Consider the following 23,426-nt stretch of genomic DNA (forward strand, 5'->3'; position numbering starts at 1 on the left):
GCCCTCATCTAATGTCCTCTAAACTGGTAGTATGTGTCATTTCAGTCCATCTGGCTGGCTACTTGTGATCAGGGGAGCACATTATTTCCTGAGTGTTTAGTTCAGGTAAAATGAATTCTGGTTTGGAATTTGAAAGTGAAAGGAAACATGTTCCCTCCTGACATTCCAGAGAGTGTCGATCTTGCTAGAAATACTTGATAACTTTCAAAGGGGTGAACTTTGGCCTCAGTCACTGGCACACCGTGCCATCCAACTTGGGACACTTCTGTGCTAGGTTCTGGGGATGCAAGATAACTTCAAAATGGGGGGCAGCTGTGAATCCAGCCTTGTTTTTTAAGTAGGCAGTGACTCTGGTGGCAAGTGCTTAGATGATGTGAGAATTCAAGGGGATGTCATGGGCTGGATTTGAGAGGTCAGGGATGTTGACTCTTCTACTCTGGTTGTACAAATTGGAGTGTCCTCGACTTTTAAACTGCATCAGACCTTGGATGTCATCAAATACAGCCTCAGGAAGCTGAGGCCAGTAGATTGAGTCCTGTTCGTTATAGGGACTTTAAAGGGGTATTAAGTGTTCCGAGGGTTGAAATAAGGAACTTGAAAATTTTCCATTGAGTTTAGCTTGAGCAAATTGAATGCTCTGCAGATTTTTATGACTTAACCATTGACTACAGCCTGTTACTCCTTCCTCCTCACCTTTGTTTCCCTGAAGGAGCAAAAACAAGAGATTTTAGCAAGGAAAAGCCTGCAGCCTGTAGAGAAAGGAAGGATTTTCTCTGGAGGGTTCTGCATGGGTGGGTGAAAGAACTGGAAGCCATGGTCACAGACAAGGGAGAGAGAGGACTGCAGCAGGGATAAGATTGAGTCTCCACCAGGGAAATGCCATTTTATTTTGTCTGTCTCATAGCTTCCTAACTTGATCAACTTTGCTGTGTCAGGGTGAAGCAAGCAAAGTGAGTCTGTTTATAAACATTTTCTTTGTTGAGAATATATCTCAGCAGCCCAGAATATTTTCTTTTAGGGCCAAACTTGATGCAGAACATGTAGAAAAATATTTGGAAATATGATGTCTCCAGAAATAATCTTTTGTTATTCTTTCTGGGCAGCTATCTTAATAGTAAGAAACCATTTCACACACACACCCTGCAAAATGAGCAAATGACCCTTGTGTTTCATCCAAGATTTTTCATCGGTATTCCTTTTATTGTTACCTACTGACAGCAAAATAAAACAACAGGGGAAGAGGTCAGGGCATGCTAAATAATATTCTGTTACCTTTTGATTCAGCATGTATTTTGTAAGCTAATTCTTACATTGGTTTAATGGTCTGAATTTCATTAGGTGTTGAAGAGTCTCCATTGAATGTTTTGGGAGGACAGGCACTGAAAGGCACCTTGAAAACTGAGGTATGGCTGATGGTTCAGTTACACTGAGCCATAGATGGTGTGAGTACCATGTACTGCACTCAGACATGTATATCCTTAAGCATTGCACGGCTCCTGTTCCCATTGCACTTAAGACACTTATACATCGTTGTTATCATATCCTGTGGCTGGGAAGCTAAGAACCTCAATAATTTCAGTAAATAGTGCTGTCATAGTTCCATTTACTCAAACCAAACACCAGAAGTCACCCTCAGTCTCTTCCTGTCTCCCCACATTTAATCCATTGCCAGTTCTTAACATGTTCCATTTCCAAAATATAACTTGAATCTCTATATCCCATTTGCAGCCTGATTTCATGCCACCCTCTAAATATATGAGAGACAAGGTAGCAGTAAACATGAGGTCTATGTATAGTGCAGAGGAGACTCACTTACCAGCAGGAACAATGGGTACACAGATGGGAGGGCTTGCAAGGACATTTGAGTGGGGTTTTACATGTAAAGTAGAGGTTTACCAGAGGAGAAAGAAACAAAAGAGCCATGCAGGCAAAAATGTGTTCTGCACATGAAACAGGAGGGTCCATTGTGAGCTATGGGCACTGCAGTGATGCAAGATGTGCTGTGGAGAAATGCAGACCTAACTAGGGAGGGGATGTGATCAGCAGGAGTCTCATACTAAGTTGGAGATTTACTTTTAAAGCAATGGGATAACCATTGATGAGTGAACTATGAGATTAGATTGATTTGGGTTTTTTTTGTTTGTTTTTGAAGGTTGGCAGGTACTCATTTTCAATTTTGCACAGACTTGAAAGTAGTCTTTCATGTTGTTACAAGATGCTAGATGTTTTAATTAAGTTGAGGTTAGTCTTGCCTTCTTGTTGTAAAAACCTCAGTTAACTTAATCTTTTATGGTGCTTTGGACTTTTTAGACATCTGTATCATCAGAGGAAGAGAAAAAACATGAAATTCTAGCAGCACCAGAAAGTCCATGTGGGAGAAAGCCAGGTGGAGTAGGTAAGCTCCTTTCAATGGTTGTTCACATTGTTTTCTCAGCCTGTGGTTTTACCTTTGGTTACAGCTTAAAATCAATAGCTGAGGGGCACCTGGGTGGCTCAGTTGGTTAAATGTCTGCTTTCGACTCAGGTCAGTATCTTGGGATCGAGCCCCACATCGGGTTCCCTACTCAGTAGGGAGTCTGCTTCTCTCCCCGCCCCCCACCCATGCTCACTCTGCTCGATCTCAAATAAGTAAATCTTTATTTTTTTAATTTTTTTTTAAAGTAAATCTTTAAAAAAATAAAATCAATAGCTGATTCATAACAAAACACTGACAGGCTATATGAATTTGCCTCTCACTTTTAAAATAGGTTGGAGAGAATTCTGTTTCATTCTCAGCATACACTTTTTCTCATCAGTTGTCAATTTTATGTAAGATAATTGTTTCAATCTCTTATCTCCAGATACGTATGACAAAGAAAGCAAGCTACTTTGGAGCAAACTCTTGCTCTTTCCCCAAAATGTATCTCCAGGTGCCTTCCTGCCCTTTCAGGTGCTGTCGCATCTCCTTTCCAAAAGCTAGCCTGCAGCCTATGCACCCACTCAGACCTCTGCCTGCTGGCCCTAGCACTCTGGCTGGGCCCCAGTGATCGCTGACATGGCTGCCAGTCTCTGTGCACTATCTTCAGGATCCACTTCATGTTTTGTAGGAGAGAGCCTCAGGATCAGGAAGGATTAAGGCAGCAGCTCCCAAACACTTTGGTCTCAGAACCACTTTACACTCTTAAAAATTGAGGATCCCAGGGATGCTTGGATGGCTCAGCAGATAAGCATCTGCCTTTAGCTCAGGGCATGATCCTGGAGTTCCAGAATCGAGTCCCACATCACCAACATACAGAATAACACCCAGTGCTCCCTCAAGTCCCTCCCTCAGTGCCCATCACCCATTCACCCCCACCCCCCGCCCTCCTCCCCTTCCACCACCCCTAGTTCGTTTCCCAGAGTTAGGAGTCTTTATGGAGAACTTTTGTTATGTGGATTTTACCTGTTGACATTTACTAAATAAGAAAGTGAAACTGAGAGGGTTGTAAGGTATTCATTCCATATAACTGAATTCATTGTTCACTGTAGGTTAACATAAATAATTTTTTCATGAAAAATAACAAATTTTCCCCAATGACAAAATGTAGTAAGAAAATTGACATTGTTTTGCATTTTTACAAATCTCTTTAAGTCTAGTTTAATAGAAAGCAGCTGGTACTCATGGCTGTTTCTGTAGTTAGCATGTTGTTATCTTGGTTGAAGTATATGAAGAAAATTCAGCATCACGCTTACATGGTTGGATTTTAATAGCCTTTTCAGATAATTCAGGAACATCACATTGCCTCTGGAAAATTGCAATTTCCCTTGATGGAAGATTTCAGGAGTCTCAGGGGTCTTTGGACCACACTTTGAGAACCACTAGGTTAGGGAAATATAAATGAGAATTGTGACAATGGACAATTATTTCTGGTCTGTATTCTAGTCATTATTGTATCGTCTCTTCTGGTCTGCACATTAACTAGGGAAAAGAGCAATAGGAACTTTAGAGCATGTGACCAAATTTATGCCAGTCCCCCCCCCCCACCTCCCCCCATGCTGAAATGTCCATGTAAGCCTCCTAGAGCAGTCAGGGTGATTTTAGTTGCAAGTTGCAGAAAACTCTACAAATGTTTATAGAAAATGTATTAGTTCACTGTTTCAGGCAGTTCAGGCTGTTAGAATTCCAAAGACTGAGTGCTTAAGCACCAAATTAACCCCGCTGGAGGCTGGAGATCCAAGTTCAGGGTGCCAGCATGGGTGGGTTCTTGGTAAGGACTATCTTTTTGGTTATGTTTTTGCATGTATGAATGCAGAGAAAGATATCTCTCTTTCTTATTTCCATAAGGACACTAATCCCAGCGCAATGTTCCACCCTCATAACATTTAAACCTCTTAAGGGCCCCACCTCTAAATACTATCAGATTGGGGATTTAGGGTTTCTTTTTTTTCTTTTTTTTTTTTTAATATTTTATTTCTTTATTCATGAGAGAGACAGAGAGAGAAGCAGAGACACAGGAAGAGGGTGAAGCAGGCTCCCCACAAGGAGCCTGATATAGGACTCAATCCTGGACCCCAGGATCAGGACTTTAGCAAAAGGCAGGTGGTCAACCACTGAGCCACCCAGGTGTCCCTTTTGGGTTTCAATATATGGATTTGAGGGGGGTCTCAAACATCCAGTCTATAGTATTCACAGAATTGCAAAGTTCAGGCAGAGCATCATCCGAGAACATGATGATATCCCCAACAAACCATCTTGCGAAGACCCGGTTTCTCCCCTTTCCCTCAGTCCCCAGCAGAGGTAATTGCTTTCTCGTTTGTAAGCCTCTAGGGAAATACCTTTGTCCTGTCATTCCTGGCTGAAATCCTGAGACTTACTCTGATTCAGCTTAGGTACCTTTGTCCACCCTAAACTAATTACTGTAATCAGATGAATGTAACTTGCTGATTGATTTAAAGTAAATCAAATGCTTTATTCTTGGGGTGAGAGTAGAGTTGATGTCCCTGGAAACACATTGTGCCCCAGGCCACATTCTAAGCTCTTGGGCAGGGTGCTAGGAAAGAAATTATATGTTTACTATGTGATGACTTGGTTCTTTAAATTATTCCCCCAATAAAGATTGGTAAGCAAGGTACTTGTGAGTGCTAAGGAAATTGAGGTAAAGAATGCATATCCAGTCAGCGTTCAGGGAGTTTGCAGAAGTAACCTGCCAGGGAGTTGCTCTCTGTAATAAAGATACTCCAGGGTAGCCCGGTGGCTTAGCAGTTTAGCGCTGCCTTCGGCCAGGAGTGTGATCCTGGAGACCTGGGATCGAGTCCCAAGTCAGGCTCCCTGCAGGGAGCCTGCTTCTCCCTCTGCCTGTGTCTCTGCCTCTCTCTCTCTCTCTTTATCTATCTATCTATCTATCTATATCTCTCATGAATAAATAAATACAATCTTAAAAAAAAAGAGATACATCCATGTCTGGTGGGGTCAGCTTTGCTGGGGAAGGCCTTGAGGAGGGCCTGGGTTTAAGCTGAACCAATCTCTCTCCCTGTTAATTTCTTTTTTTTTTTTTTTAACTCGGTGTTAATGTATACAGATTGACTTAATTTAACAGCTGAAAGTAATCTGTAATGCGTTTTCCCATTTGTTCGATCTTTAGTGGTCTCCAGTTTTTATAGTATATACTATTATAAATAAAGCTGCAGTGAACTTTCATATGTGTTATGTGTTTCCCCAAGTATTTCCTTGAAAGAGAATTGAAGGGTCAAAGAATATGTAAGTTTTGAATTTTCATAAGTACTCATCACTCCTCCTAAGTTGGAGCCAAATATCAAAGGATGAGTAAGTGTGCATTAGGTAGAGAAGGCAAAGGGAAGGGCAGTGTGTAAGGAGTAGCGTCTATAAACCCTCACCTAGGACTATCTGGAGTGATCAGGGCAGGCACTTTTCCAAGGCAGGACCATCTGAAGAGGTGACCTTCAAAGTATGTGATCTCAAGAGCCTTATAAACAGAAGTATCAAGCAGTCCTGGAGGACCACCCCAAGGCCTGAGAAGCCATTCATGCAGACATATTAAAACATTAACGATGACTAATTTATCCAAAACTTCGATGGTTTAGTTAAAACTTGTTTATATGTGTTAAAGTACAAATAATTGGGCGCCTAGGTGGCCCAGTCAGTTAAGTGTCTGCCTTCAGCTCAGGTCGTGATCCCAGGAGTCCCAAGTCAAGCTTGCCGTTCAGTGGAGAGTCTGCTTCTCCTTCTACCCCTCCCCCAGCTCATGCTTTCTCTTTCTCAAATAAATAAAATCTCTACAAAGAAAAAAGGCACAAATAATTAACATCCCCTTTGTTAATTGTCAAGAAGATAACATTTCTGGATTCTGAAGTTCTTTGTTCCCGCAGTATATTCCAGATGACTTCACTGTGTTTAGGTACGATTCAATAAGAGATCTACTTACGTAAAAGGAAGTTGTTTAAAAGAAAAATGTGCGTTCTGTCACTGTTGAGTAGAAACAGTAGACCTTGTACTTCAAGTTTCCAGAGAATATAAATAGACCATTGCTGTTTGAAGGGATAGAATCTAACTTTTCACTTGATGGCATTATTTTTAGATGAACTAGTGTCACTTTGCAGCTGAACAGTTACAACAAAGGTCTACCTTTCTTCTGAGCTTCACATTACCATCATAGGTGCAGGGATTTAATGGACCACTGCCATCATTATAAAAATGCAGGCAACATTCATTTCTGTTGTTATTCTGGCCTAATGGCAGGCACAGATTATAGAAAATAATAGGTCAGAATTTTATAGTTCACAAGGCAGGTGGACCAGTTAGCGACATAGTCCTGGTTTACCATAAAAAATTCTAAATTTGTTTCTCTATGGTTCAGAAACTATTCAGTTTCCTTAATTTCTCATTTTTATTTTTGAACAGCTGAGCAACAGAGGGAGCCTTTCTTGGGGAATGAATCACTTAATGTAAGTCACTGTAATGCTTTGGGATTTATTGTGGGCCTTGGTATTTTGAGAGTGAATGGAAAGTGGACATCTAGCAGAGGGGTTGTCTGTGCATCCTTAGGAGATAGGAGGCTATTTGTGGTGTGCTCTCCCCTGGAGTGCAACATAACAACTGAGATGTTCAGGCCAACCTTCCACTATATCCACTGATGTCATAGAATTTAGTGGTCTTCCTCCAGAGAAAAAGAGTCACTCTGAATTCAACAGCACTGCATTCTACTGGCTCCTTAGGCCAATGGCTTAAAACATTGAAGGAAACAGAAGGCCCACATAACTCAGACTAGGGGATTTACTAATGAAATCCTTCAATGAATTGTGAACTTTCTAATTTTCATTATTGTAACGAATTTTATAATTGTTTTGCAACTCCTGAAATAATCCTGGTACTATAAACAAAACATTTTATTTTGAAAACTAAAGTTCATTTTGTGTCTCTGGAAAGCTTTTCTGAAGATACTAAACTGTAATTGCCAGGGATATTCTTTCCCAGCTGTGGCTATCCTAATGTCTTGTGCTTGAAAGAAATTTTATGTCTTTCTTAATGCACAGAGAACCTGATATCTTACCAGGAGAGAACATTTTGTAAAATGCTTGCAATCTGCAAAGAGACATTATTTCCAGTGCCCTGAGAGAACTCCTGGGTGCTCTATGCACTGCCAGACATCAGAGGGCTATCCTCACCTCTTTGAAACATCCTGTTTTATAGCTAGAAACTCCTACGCAGTCAGCTGAGTAAGAAGAAAGAGCAAAGCACACTTGGTTTCATTCAGATTTACCCTCTAAAAGGATTCCAGTGCAGTGTTCCACCGTACTTTATTTCCCAGAGGGCCCCCAGCATCTAACTTTCCCCATTCTGAGAGTATCACTAAGCCTTCCCAAATATGCATGAAATTCTGTAGCTAGGATTTAGAATGTTGTAGGTATTCTGAGGTGCTTCCCTCAGTTAAAAAAATAAAAGTACAATTGACAAGATTTGCCGAAGACAGATGATGATGACAGAGGATCCTTTAGCATTTTTAAGTAAAGAAAAAAAAATCATGAGGGATCATTGGGTAGGAAGAGAATCCATAGAATTCAGAAAAAAAAATTTTTTTTTACTTCTTATACTTTTGCCATAACCCTTTTAAATACGAGGAGAATAAAACACAGGATGATAATTTGTTAAACCAAAACTTCTCCAAAAGGAAGATGTTCTGTGCTCTTGAGCTTTGGGTGAAATTTTAAAAAGCATGTATTCCAGTCCATTTCTACATTCCAACAAACAGGTTATATCAGTTCTCCTCCTTATTTGTTTTTTCTGCCTTTAGGTCTTTGGTGAGAATATCCATAAATAACCTTTTCTCTGGTATATTTAGGTAAAAAATTCAGGCTCAAGAGCAAATGAAGAAATTCATAGCAAATCTGCCAACAAAGAAGGTAAGTTAATGGGATCCCTGGGTGGCGCAGCGGTTTGGCGCCTGCCTTTGGCCCAGGGCGCGATCCTGGAGACCCAGGATCGAGTCCCACGTCGGGCTCCCGGTGCATGGAGCCTGCTTCTCCCTCTGCCTGTGTCTCTGCCTCTCTCTCTCTCTGTGTGTGACTATCATAAATAAAAAAAAATAAAAATAAAAAAAAAAAAGAAGGTAAGTTAATGAATTTCATAGTATTAATGTTGATATTAATTATATCTCCCATTTGTTGAGTGTCTTCTATATGCCAGATCCTGTGCTAATTACTTCACAGATTTTCTCTTACTAATTCATATCATTTGGTGGGTATTAACAGCATTACTTCTCTAGCTAGGGAAACCAAGGCTTGGAGAGAGGTCCAGTGCCTTGTTCCAGGCCCTGTAGCTTATAAGTGGGGCTTTGTCATAAAATAGCTACTAGAACTTTGCCAGTAACCTCACAGTAGACTTAATCCAATTGAATACAAAATGTATAGTTGCCTGAGATTTGTGCTTTAGAAGTTCTCCACTAAATACTTGTGTTTACTTCTGACAGGCAGTCTTAGTTCGGTAGATCAAGGGGTGTCACGTTTGTGTGGCTCTTCTCCTGGGGGTCAGGCTTCATTTCCTGAAACCTGTGGAGGCCACCATCTCCAGAGGGATAATTCTCTCAAACAGAACATAGAATGTTGTTGATTCCTACATTGTTACCTTATGCCAAGAGTGGGGAAAGAGGTCTTTTTATAATAATATATTATCCCATATTTCAAACCAAAGTAAAGCAGTAGTAATTATAAACACGTATTCATCACTTAGTTTTTGTCATATCTTTAAAAATTTAGTAGATTTGCTTTTTAAGAAAAATGTTACAGATAGAGTTGAAATCACATATGCCTCCCCAGTCTTAATCTCTCTTCTACTCCAAAGGGAGCCACTATTCTGCAATTGCTATATATATTTCTATAAAAATATGTAGCCTGATGTTGCATGTTTAAGGAAAGGGTATCACATTAGCAAAAGTATCTCTACCTTATTTTTTCATTCAGAGTTATGCTCTGAAATTTTGTCATATTGATGTGTATAACCATAGTTACTTTCTTTTCTTTCCTTTTTTTTTTTTTATTGAAGTTCGATTTGCCAACATATAACTCCCAGTGCTCATCCCATCAAGTGCCCTCCTCAGTGCCCGTCACCCAGTTACTCCATCCTCCTGCCCGCCTCCCCTTCCACGACCCTTTATTAGTTTCCCAGAGTTCCTAGTTACTTTATTTCAGTTACTGTTTAGTATTGTGTGAATTGTGTGAATATACCACCATGATTCTTTTTGGCTTTTGTTGGTGGACATTTGGTGTTTTTGCAACTTTTCCCAAAGAGTTCTGTGGTGCATGATCTTGTACCTGTCTCCCAGTGCATCGTGATATACCTGAAACTTAGGTATGGAATTGCTGGGTTGGCTGGCAACTCCTCAGCTTTACCGAATGTGCCAAACTGTCCCCATGTGGTGTACCAATTGTAACTCCATGCCTTCTCGTGTGTTTGATATTACCAGACTGGTATATGCTTGCTAATCTGATGGGTATGAAATAATACCTACTTGTTTTCCTTGGACACATCTTCCCACTGTGTTGCCCCATGAGCTGGAGGAAAACTGGCTCTGAAGTCCATGTGTAGAGTCCAGCAGCCCTCATCCTTCCACGACCCATTTACTTACATTCTGCAAATGGAAATCATGGAGTTTACCTGATATAGTTGCTGTGAGGACACTGTCTGTGATTTATAAAGTGTCCTTCCTGCTGCCATGCAGACCCTTCAAATAAGTATTGAAGTAAATAAATACTTTTTTTTTTCTTTTTGTATTTATTAGAGATATCCAACAGCAGAAAAGACAACACAGAAGCCTTAAGAGATTACAGTGTTGAAGCAAATCCTAAAGAGGTGTGTTTATAAGAAACACAAATATTTCATGTTTTGTTCATCGTGGTTTGAGTGATACACAAAGAAAAGGTTTACATCTTTGTATGTATTAAAAATTAAATGGATATCCAAATCACTTTTATCTGTTTATACTCTTGTGTGGGTAATTATTGGGATGTGTCCATGTTGTACAGTCAGAGTCAGGAATGGTAAATGATAATTCTTAAACTGCCTTTCTTGGCTCTTTGCTGGGCCACTGAAAGAGAAGAACACTAATTCAATTAATTTAGGACATGTCATTGATTCTAAGACATAGCTTGACTTCAGAGATGGTAAAAGGAGAAATATTTTTTTAAAACATTGTAGAATTGTTGGAATACCATGTCTAACCAGAAACAGATTTGCATGTTTTGTGTGGATTTACATTCAAATCCAAAAAAATAAAGACTCAGGCTTACAAATAAGTCTCATCCAAATGGATGCCTAAAGTGTTATTCTAGATTTTTAAAAATTTATTTCAAAAACTGGAAGCTAATGTGTTGTCATTTCAGTCGATTTTTGTTCCAAATTCTATTGACTGTAATATATATACTCATTCTTTATTCCAGGTTGAAGAGGAAGAAAGGCAGATGCCTAAAAGAAAAAGAAAGAAGCATTATCCCTCCTCAGAAGATGAACTGGGTATTTAGAATACATATGTTCCTTTTTCAGACATCTTTGAAGATTGTATTATTTTTACATCCAAGATACTGTGCCAATATCACAGAAAGGTTTTGAGAGTAGTAATTGCTCACTTTTATAACTCTTGAGTCCAGTTTGTATCCAAACTGGCTTGCCACCTCCAGGGTCTTTTCTGAACTTGATTTAGAAACTACATTGTTATTACAGAAGATTCAACCCCTGGAATTCACACAAACCTAGGCTCCCTCTGACACCGTGCCTGGGACCCAGACAGATCCACCAAGTTCTTCATTTTATATCATCCCATGCCCCACAGAGCTAGTGAAGCACATCGTAAAGGTTCATGTAGTAGCCATTCTGTGCTTTGTACTGTTGGTTTTCCTATGGTCGATAACAGTGCCATCCAATATAACTTGCCACAATGATGAAAATGTTCTATATTTGTTTTGTCTAGTACAGTAGCCAACAGCCACATGTGACTCTTGAGCAGTTAAATGTCAATGTGAATGAAAGACTGGATTTATAATTGCATTCAATTTTTTTTTTAAGATTTTATTTATTTATGCATGAGAGAGAGAGAAGCAGAGACACAGGCAGAGGGAGGAACAGGCTCCATGCAGGGAGCCCTACGCCGGACTCGAACCTGGGTCTCCAGGATTAGGCCCTGGGCTGAAGGCGGCACTAAACAGCTGAGTCACCAAGCTGCCCAGTTGCATTCAATTTTAATTTAAATTTTAACAGCCACATGTAGCTAATGGCTACCATATTGGATGGTATAGACTTATATTTTGATACCTGACACAAAGTACAACTGCAATGAAAAGTTATTAATATGTGAGAAAGAATGGAAAAAATGCTTTCCTTTTTTGCTTAGAAGCATGTAATTATTACTTAATTCTTGAGTTCATATTTTAGGTACTATTCATGTTATTTTATCCACATTCATAATGACTCTGTGAGTTAGGCATTATTACCATTTTAAAAGTAAAGAAATTAAGATTTGGCGAGGTTGTGACTTTATTCCCACCAAGTAAATCTGATTCATAACCCCTTGGTCTCAGTCACTAAGCCATACCTCCTAGGTGATAACTCAGGCAGGAAGTTAAAAGTATCTCTGGCATCTCTTATAGGCCCTAAGCCCTTTCCATAGAATCTGCTGTTTAATTGGTGTCAGCTGAGCATTTGTGGCTTTTTATTTTATTTTTTTATATTTTATTTTTTACTTTTTTGGTTTTGCCAAGGCCACAGTCAAGTGTTCAGTGCTCAAATCACATGACACTAAATACATTTAGAATAACTTTTGGCTTCACTGTATCACAAGACTAAAAAAGAAGTCTTAAACTGTCTTAAAATAGAACTGTGCATTTCATTTTTCATTTAGCTTTTATTCCTTTGTGATTCTGTCCAAACTGATTTACAGATGATAATCCAGATGTCCTAGATTCCAAAATTGAAACAGCACAGAGGCAGTGTTCTGAAACTGAACCACAAGATACAAAGGTATTTTTTTTCCACGTATTAATTTAAGTTTTGGGGGTAACCTAATTGCATCACTGAACACTTATTATTATTCTTTTTCATTCTAGTATCCTTTTTACTTTATATTTCTCTGTTATAAAAGGTATGTTTTTTAGCATCCTGCAAAAGAAACAAATATTGTACTTTATAATTTTAAACCATAAGAGTAGTGTTAATATCATAGTTTATGCAGAAACTTGCTCAGGTTTCTGTTCAGTGATGTCATTGACTTAAGGCTTCTAGATATTTCCTTCCCGAGTGTTGTATGCTTTACCACAGATGCGTTTGCACCAAAACATCAAAATACGGTGATACATATTATTTTAAAATTTTAATACCTGCCTTCTCTCTACTTTCTGTACCTAAAATATAAGTAGTCCAAAGATTGGCCTCCCTCTTTGCCTTTTTTTCATATGATCTTATTTTCATCTAATGACTAAGGAAGGTGGCTCACAAATTTTTATTTCTGCCCCTACTCTACAGTCCCAGATTTTTGCATTTCCTGGTAGATACCTCTTGGGCATGCTTCCATTTTTGAGACTTGGTGCTGCTCATTGTGTATTCCAAACTAGCTCTATCTCCTTCTTCACTCTTTCCCTAATTTATTTTTTTCCACCATGTTTCCAAAGTATTAAGTCAGCTTATAAAAATATATACAGTTGAATTCTAGCTTAGTAAAACCAGTTCAAAGTCTCTGTTTTCTGCCAGTGACTGATGAACTAAATAAAAAGTAGTAGAAGAATTTTAACAACAAAGGAGGGAGTCATGTATCGTCATGAATTTCAATTGGTTGTGGTGAAGGAAAGAAACCGGATTTTAACCCCATCCTTCCCCCTGCCTTATCTAGAACAAGAATCCTGAGACAATACTCCTAAATTTGGAGAGAGGCAGATTGAAGGGGGTCTCTTTTTATTTCCCCTTCAATTTCATGTAAGTTATTTAATGCTAAATTTAAGTAAAATATACCAGCAATTTTCACTAAAAAAATCACCTCTAGATAATGTTTTCAGTGTTAAGATAGAATTCGAATTTTATATTTTAGTGTGTGTGTGTGTGTGTGTGTGTGTGTGTGTGTGTGTGTGTGTTCAATATACTATATTACTTTTACAGTGCATTTTGGTATTTCATGCTGAAAATTTTTTCACCTAAGGGTGAATGATTGAACTGGTGAGAGATTATTGCTCTAAATCAGCCCAGCTGTATACCCCAGAAATTCCTTTAGTCACTTTCTTCCTTATCCCTTCCCCCAATCCCCTCCTTCACCACCCAACAAAGAAAAGAAATCTGTTGCAAATTCCTATCAGTTCCTTTTCTGGTGTTTCTCTCAAAGACAAAATTTAGGTTGAGGGAGGAAAAGAGTGATTTCTATGTTGCAGGGAAAAAAATAATGCCTTTGTTGCTTTATAGTTAAGCTTTATCTCATGCTGTCCTACCTTCAGAATTTGTATCTCTTTGTATGCCTCACTAGACACAGAATAGTTGCTTTTTAAAAATTCTGCAACAAACTTGTTAAAAAAAAAAAAACACTAGAAAATTGTTTTTGAAATAGAAAGCAAAACTTTGGGGAGGACAAGTGGAGACAGGGCTAAGCTTGTTCAACTTAAGAAGTCTTATTCAACTTCTCCACAGGAGGAGAACGCTGGAGATTTGGAAGAATTCTCTAAAACAAGTTCTAAGACAAACAGCACTGCTTCAAGGGCCATGGATGAAAAAGGTGAGTAATACACGGACTTAGATAAATTGTTAAGACAAGACTAACCTTTCATCAGGCTTTGCAGCCTAAAGCACAGCTGACTCATTTGTCATCCCTGGAGAATATACTTCATACCCATAGGGCTTGGAGATCATTTGGAATTGGGATCTTAAGTTGACCCAAAGTGTGCTTATCAGTTAGCCAGACTTCTGCTTGTTAACTTGCGTGGTGTAGGCCCTGCAGATGGTGTGTGTGTGCTCCTGCCTGTGTGACTAGGACCGCTCAGACCACCTGGGCAGGTATGCCAATGCGGCTGACTGTGGTCCCCAGCCCTGAGCTGAGCTCTCCTGTCTCTGCAGACGAATACAGCAGCGGCGAAGCTGCTAGTGAAAAGACGGAGCAGAATGACGATGACAACATGAAGTCTCAGGAGGTAAGGGATGTCTTGCGTTCTTCCTGTTCAGGTCGTTGAATACTAATGACAAATAAAATGCATTAAATGCTATTACCCAAAGTCTTTGTCAAATGCTTTTGAAGTAGTTCATTTTTTTTAGTGCAGTGGGACAGCCATTTCATACTGTGCATTTTATCAGTGTCAGTTTGATTAATTTTGTTCTATTCATTTTCATTTCATCCCAACATTTATATTAGACCTATTTCTGTCAAGACCACATAGGACCAGGGACACCTGGGTGGCTAAGCAGTTGAGCGTCTGTCTTTGGCTCAGGGCATGATCCAGGGTTCCAGGATTGAGTGCCACATTGGGCTCCCTGCAGGGAGCCTGCTTCTCCCTCTGCCTATGTCTCTGCCTCTCTCTCTCTCTCTCTCTCTCTGTCTCTCATGAATGAATAAATAAAATCTTAAAAAAAAAAAAAAAAAAGGACCACATAGGATCAGCCCAGAGCTGTACCTCAGTGTTGAAGTCCCGTTCCTGTCCTGGCAGCAGGGCATGGCCAAGCCAGGCACATGTTTAGGTCAGAGAACAGAGCTGCTGAGCCCTAGAGTCTGGACAGGACTAAACGGAAGCAGCACAACAGAGTGTGCAGAAGGTCCGCAGCAGGTGCCCAGTGCCAAGTGGGGGATTCCTGGGTGGCTGCAAAAGCAGGCCAGTCTCTGGCCCTGCCCCACCCCTGCCTCAGGGGATGTGCAGACAGGCCCAGTGAGGGATGGAATCCACTGGCCTGAAACAAGCCCAGAAATTAAGGGAAACAACCTGTACCCCAACCACATCTAGATAACCATTACCAAAGTTTGCCTGACACAGTCGTCTTTTTTTTTTTTTTTTCAGATTCTGTTTAAATTCAGGTTAACATATACCATATTATTAGTTTCAGAGGTAGAATTTAGTGATTCATCAGTTGCATATAACACCCAGCACTCATCATGTCCCATGCCCTCCTTAATGCCCATCCCCAGTCACCCCATCCCCCTACCCACCTCCCCTCCAGCAACCCTCAGTTTGTTTCCTAGAGTTAAAAGTCTATTCTGGTTTTTATCCCTCTGTTTTTAGATGTTAAACATCTCTGTTTTTATCGTACTTACTTCATTTTTCCTTCCCTTTCCCTATGTTTATTAGTTTTGTTTCTTAAATTCCACTTAATATACTTTTTTTTAATTGTTCTTTTTTGTTTTCTCACACTTCTGTATGAGAAGTTCAGTGGCCTCTTTTATTTTTCATAAGGGGTAACATTTGGTCACCAGTGACTAAGACTAAATCCACATTTAAATGTACATGCATACCGATTGCAGAAGTCAAAGCTGATATGGAGCACTCACTTCTACTTCATTTCTCATTCCTCACTACTGCATGGATATGGTTCTCAGTGTTTATCAGCTGACGGAATACACTGAGAAATGAAGCGAGGAGTCATGTATTGTTTAAGTGACAGAGCTAGGATCTGAGCCCTCGTAGGAGGAAACACTAAATCTCATTTTGAAATCTTTTATTGCTCTTTTGTTTTTTTTCCTTTACCCCTTAGGAAGATCAGCCAGTAATTATTAAAAGGAAAAGAGGAAGACCTCGTAAACACCCCGTAGAAACCATGTTAAAAACAAGTAGGTATTTGTTATGTTTCAGTTCACATGCAAGACATTTTCAGGCGCGAATAGCTGGCTTGGTGGGTAGAGCGTGCACCTCTTGATCGGAGAGTCATGAGTTCAGCACCACATTAATGTGGAGCCTACTTTTAAAAAAAATTTAAAAAGACATTTCCAAACTGGTTTTCTAAGTGAGATTTTTATTTTTTTACTTTTTAGAAGAGGACTGCAAAACAGATACTGGCACCGTCACTGTGAGTAATTGCAACAGATAGGAACTCTGGAAGTGTTTGCCCTTGACCTGGATAGTGTATACGGCAGCATTTCTATTTTGTATTCCTTTCGTTTTTTAAATATTTGAAAAACATTAAAAGAATACCTTAAATAAAACACTGAATAACCATCTAAATAATATTTCAAGTACTAATATTTATATATAAATATACTGTTCTTTAATCTGATCCCATCCTCATATGTGAGTTTGCCTATATAAAAATTATCTAGGGACTTCCCTTCTTGTGGTCATTCTTGATTAATACATAGAAAATAGTTGTGTTATGTGATTTTTAGGTAATGGCTTTCTTTATGGAAACCTGAAGTGTGTCTTACCTGTTACTACTCTCTCTCTGGAGTTTCTTTCATAATAAAATATACACTTGATTTTGATTCAGGAAAATCCTCCATGACACTTTATCTTTTTAAACATTCTTTGTCTTTGACCCTAAAGCATATAGTCTACAAAATCATTCTATCAAGACTTCATTACATGAGTTTCAATGACAGCATTGTTAGAAGGTCAAACATATGACAGTGTTCTACTGACAGCTAATGAGGTCCAAGCCTCAGCTCTGCCACTTACTCCCAGAACTGTGACACTGGGCTAATCTTGTGACCCCCTTGAAACTCCTATTTCCTTGAATATAAAGTAGTGTAATTGATATCTGTAAGTACTACAGTACTTACCTCCATAGAATTATTACAGAACAGCAAAATCAAAGTGCCATAGGTCAATGCATTTACCAGCATGTAAGACAGTTTGCCAGATTTGGGGAATACTAATGATGGTCATGCCATGTCACCTCCCATGCTCATCTCCCAGTGTCACAGGAGAGTGGCTGGAGAAGAGGCTTGTGGCAGCCCTAATTCTCCTTTGGAAAGACCATGTGTTCAGAAGCAGGGCATCCATTTTTGCTTGGTATTTTTTATGGCAAAAGATAGGTTCTGAATACTCTGCCTGCATAATAATGATCCTAAACCTCCCTTACATAATTAATGACTTCTTTGTGATGATGACTAACTACTGACTTCAGTTTTTTGTTTGTTTAAATTTAGGTAGAACAGTCTTCACTTGGCAGCAAACCAAAATTAACACAGACAGGTGTGTACCTAGAGCATTGCTCTGCATGTGATCTAAGGAAGGGGCAAGGGCGGCTGGCAGTTGGGGAAGGTTTTAGAGTTTCATTCTCAATGAAGTAGGTTAAAACGGTTGTTCTTGTAGACATACAAGACTATAGCCATTGCCTTTTCTTGTGATCTGAACCCTTCTTGGTTTTAGAAGTCTCCAGCTCCAGGAAGCCTCCAAAGGGGAGGGGGAAGGCAACAGAAAGTACAGTAGGGACTGCACTGGGGTGTCCAAACCCTAATTTACTGGATATGTTTAAAGGAGAAATAGATCAGCCTAGGGACTAGACCATCTTACTGGGAAGACAGGAATTTACTCAAGAGCCTATTGTTCTCAGAAGAATTTTGAAAGCAGCCTGTGTAGCTTCTAGAGCCAGAATGCAAGAGATAAAACTGTTTGAATTATTTTTGTCCTCATTCCAAGGAGAAAAATAGTCCCAAAATGTTGATAATGATTGGCTGTGGGTAGTGGGATAATGGGAACATTCTGTGTTGTTACTATTGCTTGAATTCTCCAGAATTTTTACAGTGTGTATTTATTAATTTCATTGTTAAAAATTTTTTATGTAAAAACAACAAGATTGGGGTGCCTGGGTGGCTCATCAATTACGCATCCGACTCTTTTTTTTTTTTTTTTTTTTTTCCGACTCTTGATTTTGGTCCAGATCCTGATCTCAGGGTTGTGAGATGGAGTCCCAAGTCAGGCTCCAGGGCTCAGCAGGGAATCTGCTTGAGATTCTTTCTCTCCCCCTTTCCCACCTTTCCACACCCATGTGCTCTCACGAATGTGCTTTCTCTATCTCAAATAGAACCTTAAAAAAAAAAGAAGTAATAAGACCTTTTGGTGGGTTTTACAGGGTTGACATAGGCAAAAAAGATGAATGTGACAACTCTGTTGGGTAAAACAAATAGCTGGTTAGATCAGAAAAGTACAAAAAAGAAAAAAAGTACATAATCAAGGTAAAGCAAATATGTAATTTAGAAACCTCCACATTGAACTATGTGTGATCTTGTGATTGTATTTCAGTTTTTCTTGTCTCTAGGAGAATTAAGGTTGATTTATTCTTTTTTCTACAAGGGGAGAGTTTGCTTATGTTTGTTTTTTAAACAGTTTTTATTCCTAATGTTACAATATTTTGAATCCATACAACAAGAAACCTTTATAATTTGAATGTCCTTTAAAGACTCTAATTTGAGCTGTGTAGTTATGTTTTGGTGGTGTTTAGCAGTGATTTTCTGAGTCTGGGTAATGATGACCAGTTACGACAGGCTCCTTCACTGTCAGCCTTCTTGGTATAATGTTTCCATCCGCATCAGTGTACTGAACTTGCAAAAAGGATGAACGTGGACCTCACCACCAACGAGAAGTACCTTTGGGTTATCTGTCAGGTGTCCAGTGAGCATCCCCATAACTTTAACTTCAAACAGTGCATTAAACTAAATATTTTTTTCTGATACATTGTCAGAAAACTGTAACATCCACAGAAAGCAAATATATAAAGCATAGGCATACACAACCTACAATAGGCTTATAATATATACTTTTCTAATAGCTCTGATGTAACTTATGGTCAAAAGAATTCCAGCTACCGCACTACTCATTAGTTATGTGACTGAAGAAATTATTATTATTATTATTTTTAAGGATTTTATTTATTCATGAGAGACCCAGAGAGAGAGAGAGGCAGAGACACAGGCAGAGCGAGAAGCAGGCTCCATGGAAGGAGCCTGACGTGAGACTCGACCCGGGGTCTTCAGGATCACCCCCCTGGGGCTAAAGGTGGCGCTGAACCCCTGAGCCACCCAGGCTGCCCTGAAGAAATTATTTAAATCAAATTACTTGAACCTTGTTTTTCCTAATTATAAAACAAGGGTTGTAATAGAGAGAGAGCTACATTAAGATGTCATTATGGTTTGTAATCCTGACCTGCAAGTCCTGGTAAGGTGTGAGGGCTCCCTAGTTGCCCCTCCTCCCTTTCTGGGTTCAGAGTATTTGATCTGAAAGGGACCATACAGGTAACCCATGTTTTTATCTTATGGATAAAAAACTGAGGTTTGAGGAATTTAAGTAATTTTTCCAGATTGCATAGGTTATTTGTGACAAGTCTGAAGTGTGCACATTTGGAGATTCTGACTTGTAATTGAGTGTACTTTCTGCTAGGTATTATTCTTATCTGATACAAAATAATGCTATATTGTTGAACAATGCTTTTTTTTTTTTAATTTTTATTTATTTATGATAGTCACAGAGAGAGAGAGAGAGAGAGAGAGAGAGGCGGAGACACAGGCAGAGGGAGAAGCAGGCTCCATGCACCGGGAGCCCGATGTGGGATTTGATCCCGGGTCTCCAGGATTGCACCCTGGGCCAAAGGCAGGCGCCAAACCTCTGCGCCACCCAGGGATCCCCCCTGAACAATGCTTTAATCAGCACTGGTACATTCAAAGACAACAAGCCAGGCTGTTGAAAGTTAATTTTACACTAAGAGAGTATTAATGCAGACATTTTCGTTTTCTTAAAGATGAGTCCAATAAAGAAACCACTACCCCACAAGAAAGAAGTATGAGCAACGTAAGTGTCAATTTTCTTATCAAAGTATGTCTTTTAGGAATAAATTTAGTAAATGTTCACTTAACCATCCTTTCGGTTTTAATTTTACTGCTTCTAGGATGATGGCGAAGAAAAAACAGTAGCAAATGTGCGTCGGAGAGGAAGAAAGCCCAAGCGTTCGCTCACTCTGTCAGATGATGCTGGTATGTTTCTGACACATTCTTAATTGTGGAGTCTTATCATTCCAAAATCACCTTTTTAAGAGTTTTTCTCTACACGAAGAAAAATCCAGTGGGGCACAGCTAGTATTAATATTACATAAATATGTGTGAAATGGCTCTAATCCCATGTCAGAAATGGTACATCCCAGATGCTTTTTTGAGTACATGTGAATTTTTCATGAATGCTGGCTGTGAACTGCCTAAGTAAACTATCCCAAATGTGTTTGAGATTAAGTTAAACAGTTGTGAATTGCAAGTGCTGAAACAAAAGGAAATGGAAAAGCACTTCTTCTGCCTCCAAGTCCCTAATATCCTACATCCTACACTCCATGACTTTCCTTTGGAAGTGTCTTGGGGAATTGTACAGTCCAGGTGTTACCCTTCTATTTGAACAGAATCTTCAGAACCAGAAAGAAAACGCCAGAAATCAGTTTCTGAAGCCACTGAGGACAAGAAAGACCAGGAGTCTGATGAAGAAGAGGAAGAGGAGGAAGAGGATGAGCCCTCAGGAGCCACCACAAGATCCACCACCAGATCAGAGGCTCAGAGGTAATGGGGGCAACGGAGAGATTCTAAAGGCCTTCACCGACTTCTCCATCAGAAGGCAGCTTTGGATTTCATGGTATTCTCTTTTCATTGACTCACACATGCCACAGTGTAAGCCATTTCCTTCTGTTTTTATCTTCAGCAGAGAGCACATGTTCTTAGCCTTCGGACTAGTTCTTCATGGAGAAACCCACCTTCCATCTTAAACAATTGTTGAGGATCATATCAGAGTCTGCCAGGTTCTAAATACCTGTTTGGTAGAACCCATTTAGTTCCTGTACAGATATTTATTGAGCCTCAGTAGGAGTCTCAGATACTATGCTGGGCCCATGGGTGAAAGCAGACCATGTGTACAATATAGTCCCTACATGCAGCATGCTCAGCTCCAGTGTGAGGGACAAGGCAGGTGTACCTATCACTGTCGTGAGATGCGTGTAATCAGTGCTGTGGTATAGGGTGACCATGTGAAATTGCCCATGTGTGACGATTTTTTACTAACAGAACTTAATCTCATGTTTCCCAAAATTTATTCTCCCAAACCTTAGTATAGCCAGAAGTCCCTGGAAAAGTGTCATGGTCAGATGAGTTTTAGGAATGCCAGTGAATTCCTTCTCCTGAACTTCGTAAATCACAGTGCATGTTAAAATATTAAGGGCTCAGTATAGTCCTAAAGGAAACAAACCTGTGTAACTTTGAACAAACATTTGCCAATTATACCCCGACCCACTCCCATTAATATCAATCAGTATTTTCCCCACAGCACATTTTGAGACATGTTGCATCTTTTAGTCTATTAACTTACTCAAGCAAGAATATTTTCCATTTTCAAAGTGATTCACAAGCTGTTAATCTTGGTATCATCTTCTGTCATTTCATTACCCAAGATTAATCAAAATTTCACCGACGTTCATTTCAAGAATATCACTTATTACACCTGTCACCACATTGGGGTTTTTTCCCCATTTTTAAATATTTTTTATTGAAGTTTGATTTGCCAGTATATAGTATAACACCCAGTGCTCATCCCATCAAGTGCCCCCCTCAGTGCCCATCACCCAGTTACCCCATCCCCCCACCCACCTCCCCTTCCAGTACCCTTTGTTCATTTCCGAGTTAGAAGTCTCTCATGTTTTGTCACCCTCTAATTTTTCCCACTCATTTTCCCTCCTTTCTCCTACAATCCCTTTCACTATTTCTTATATTCCCCGTATGAGTGAAACCATATGGGGAATCCCTGGGTGGTTCAGCGGTTTAGTGTCTGCCTTTGGCCCAGGGTGTGATCCTGGAGACCAGGGATATAATCCCATGTCAGGTTCCCTGCATGGAACCTGCTTCTCTCACTGCCTGTATCTCTGCCTCTCTCTCTCTCTCTCTCTCTCTCTCATGAATAAATCTTTAAAAAAAAAAGGAAACCATATGATGATTGTCCTCCAATTGGCTTACTTCACTCAGCATAATACCCTCCAGTTCCATCCACGTCAAAGCAAATGGTGGGTATTCATCCTTTCTAATGGCTGAGTAATATTCCTTGTATACATAGACCACAGCTGCTTATTCATTCATCTATCTAAGGACATCGACCTGTCACCACATTGTAACAGTAATAGTGTCTTGTGTTTATATAAAGACTTAAAATCAATCTATTTCTGCTTACTCCACATTGTATTTTATTAGTCATTCATACCACGGTTTGGTTTCTCAGAGTCAGGTTTTAGGGCCACAGGACTTTAGGAGCTCACACAAGCTGAAGGTAAGATAGTAGTCTTATACTTGTTTTTTTTAGGTGGAGCACCTCAGATAAATAGAAGAGAAAGAATCAAGTTTCCTGCTGATGGGAGAAGGTGGGGGCGCTGCAGTACAGCACCCCTGCATTCGGTACAGATCCACCCCAGCACCACTGCCTCCCCCTTAAACATTGCAGAAAGATCACCCAGGAGAGTAGGGACAGCCTCATACAAAGTTCTGTAGGCCTTCTTGCTGTCTTTGAGTGTCTAAAAGTAGTGGTCAGGTTTGCCTTTTAAAATTTGTTCTTTGAAAACAAATCTTACTTGACTTACGATTCTGTCATCACCTAGACTGTCAGTGCCCTTCCTTAACATACCTTGAGAACTTTTAATTTACAACTGGATTCTTCTCTTATTGTAGATTCCTTGGCATCAGTTAGTTGACTCTAGGGCTCTTCCATCATCCTAGTTCGATTCTTGAGGGTGGTGGGGTCTTCACGGGCTAGTGCTGCTGGCCCATCAGTGCCTCGCTGTCTGCTCACATCTGCAGCAGCAGCTCCTCAGAAAGTATCTTTCTACATGCAGGCTCCTCAGTAGCAGGGAAGTCCCCTCGCTCTTCTCTTCCTTGTGTCCAGTGGAGGCTGGCCTCCCTGAGGAGTCTGCTCTGCCACTTCTATTCTTGGGGCTTCCCTACAGCATTTCCCTAAATATTTAAGGGCAGCTTCCAAGTCCTCTCTTATTTTAATCCCCATCATCA

General features: G+C 39.8%; 1 protein-coding gene across 1 annotated transcript in view; it reads left to right on the forward strand.

Moving 5' to 3' along the window:
- Positions 1-23,426, forward strand: part of BOD1L1 (biorientation of chromosomes in cell division 1 like 1) — a 54,540-nt gene that overhangs the window by 26,180 nt on the left and 4,934 nt on the right. The window contains 15 exon segments of the mRNA XM_041751777.1: positions 1,339-1,403; positions 2,311-2,395; positions 6,878-6,921; positions 8,316-8,376; positions 10,251-10,321; positions 10,909-10,981; positions 12,402-12,481; positions 14,129-14,213; positions 14,552-14,625; positions 16,172-16,247; positions 16,449-16,483; positions 17,562-17,607; positions 20,150-20,199; positions 20,297-20,381; positions 20,795-20,948. Coding sequence (XP_041607711.1) covers positions 1,339-1,403; positions 2,311-2,395; positions 6,878-6,921; positions 8,316-8,376; positions 10,251-10,321; positions 10,909-10,981; positions 12,402-12,481; positions 14,129-14,213; positions 14,552-14,625; positions 16,172-16,247; positions 16,449-16,483; positions 17,562-17,607; positions 20,150-20,199; positions 20,297-20,381; positions 20,795-20,948 — 1,084 coding nt within the window.

The sequence above is a fragment of the Vulpes lagopus genome, chromosome 4, assembly GCF_018345385.1.
Source record: "Vulpes lagopus strain Blue_001 chromosome 4, ASM1834538v1, whole genome shotgun sequence".
Lineage (NCBI taxonomy): Eukaryota > Metazoa > Chordata > Mammalia > Carnivora > Canidae > Vulpes > Vulpes lagopus.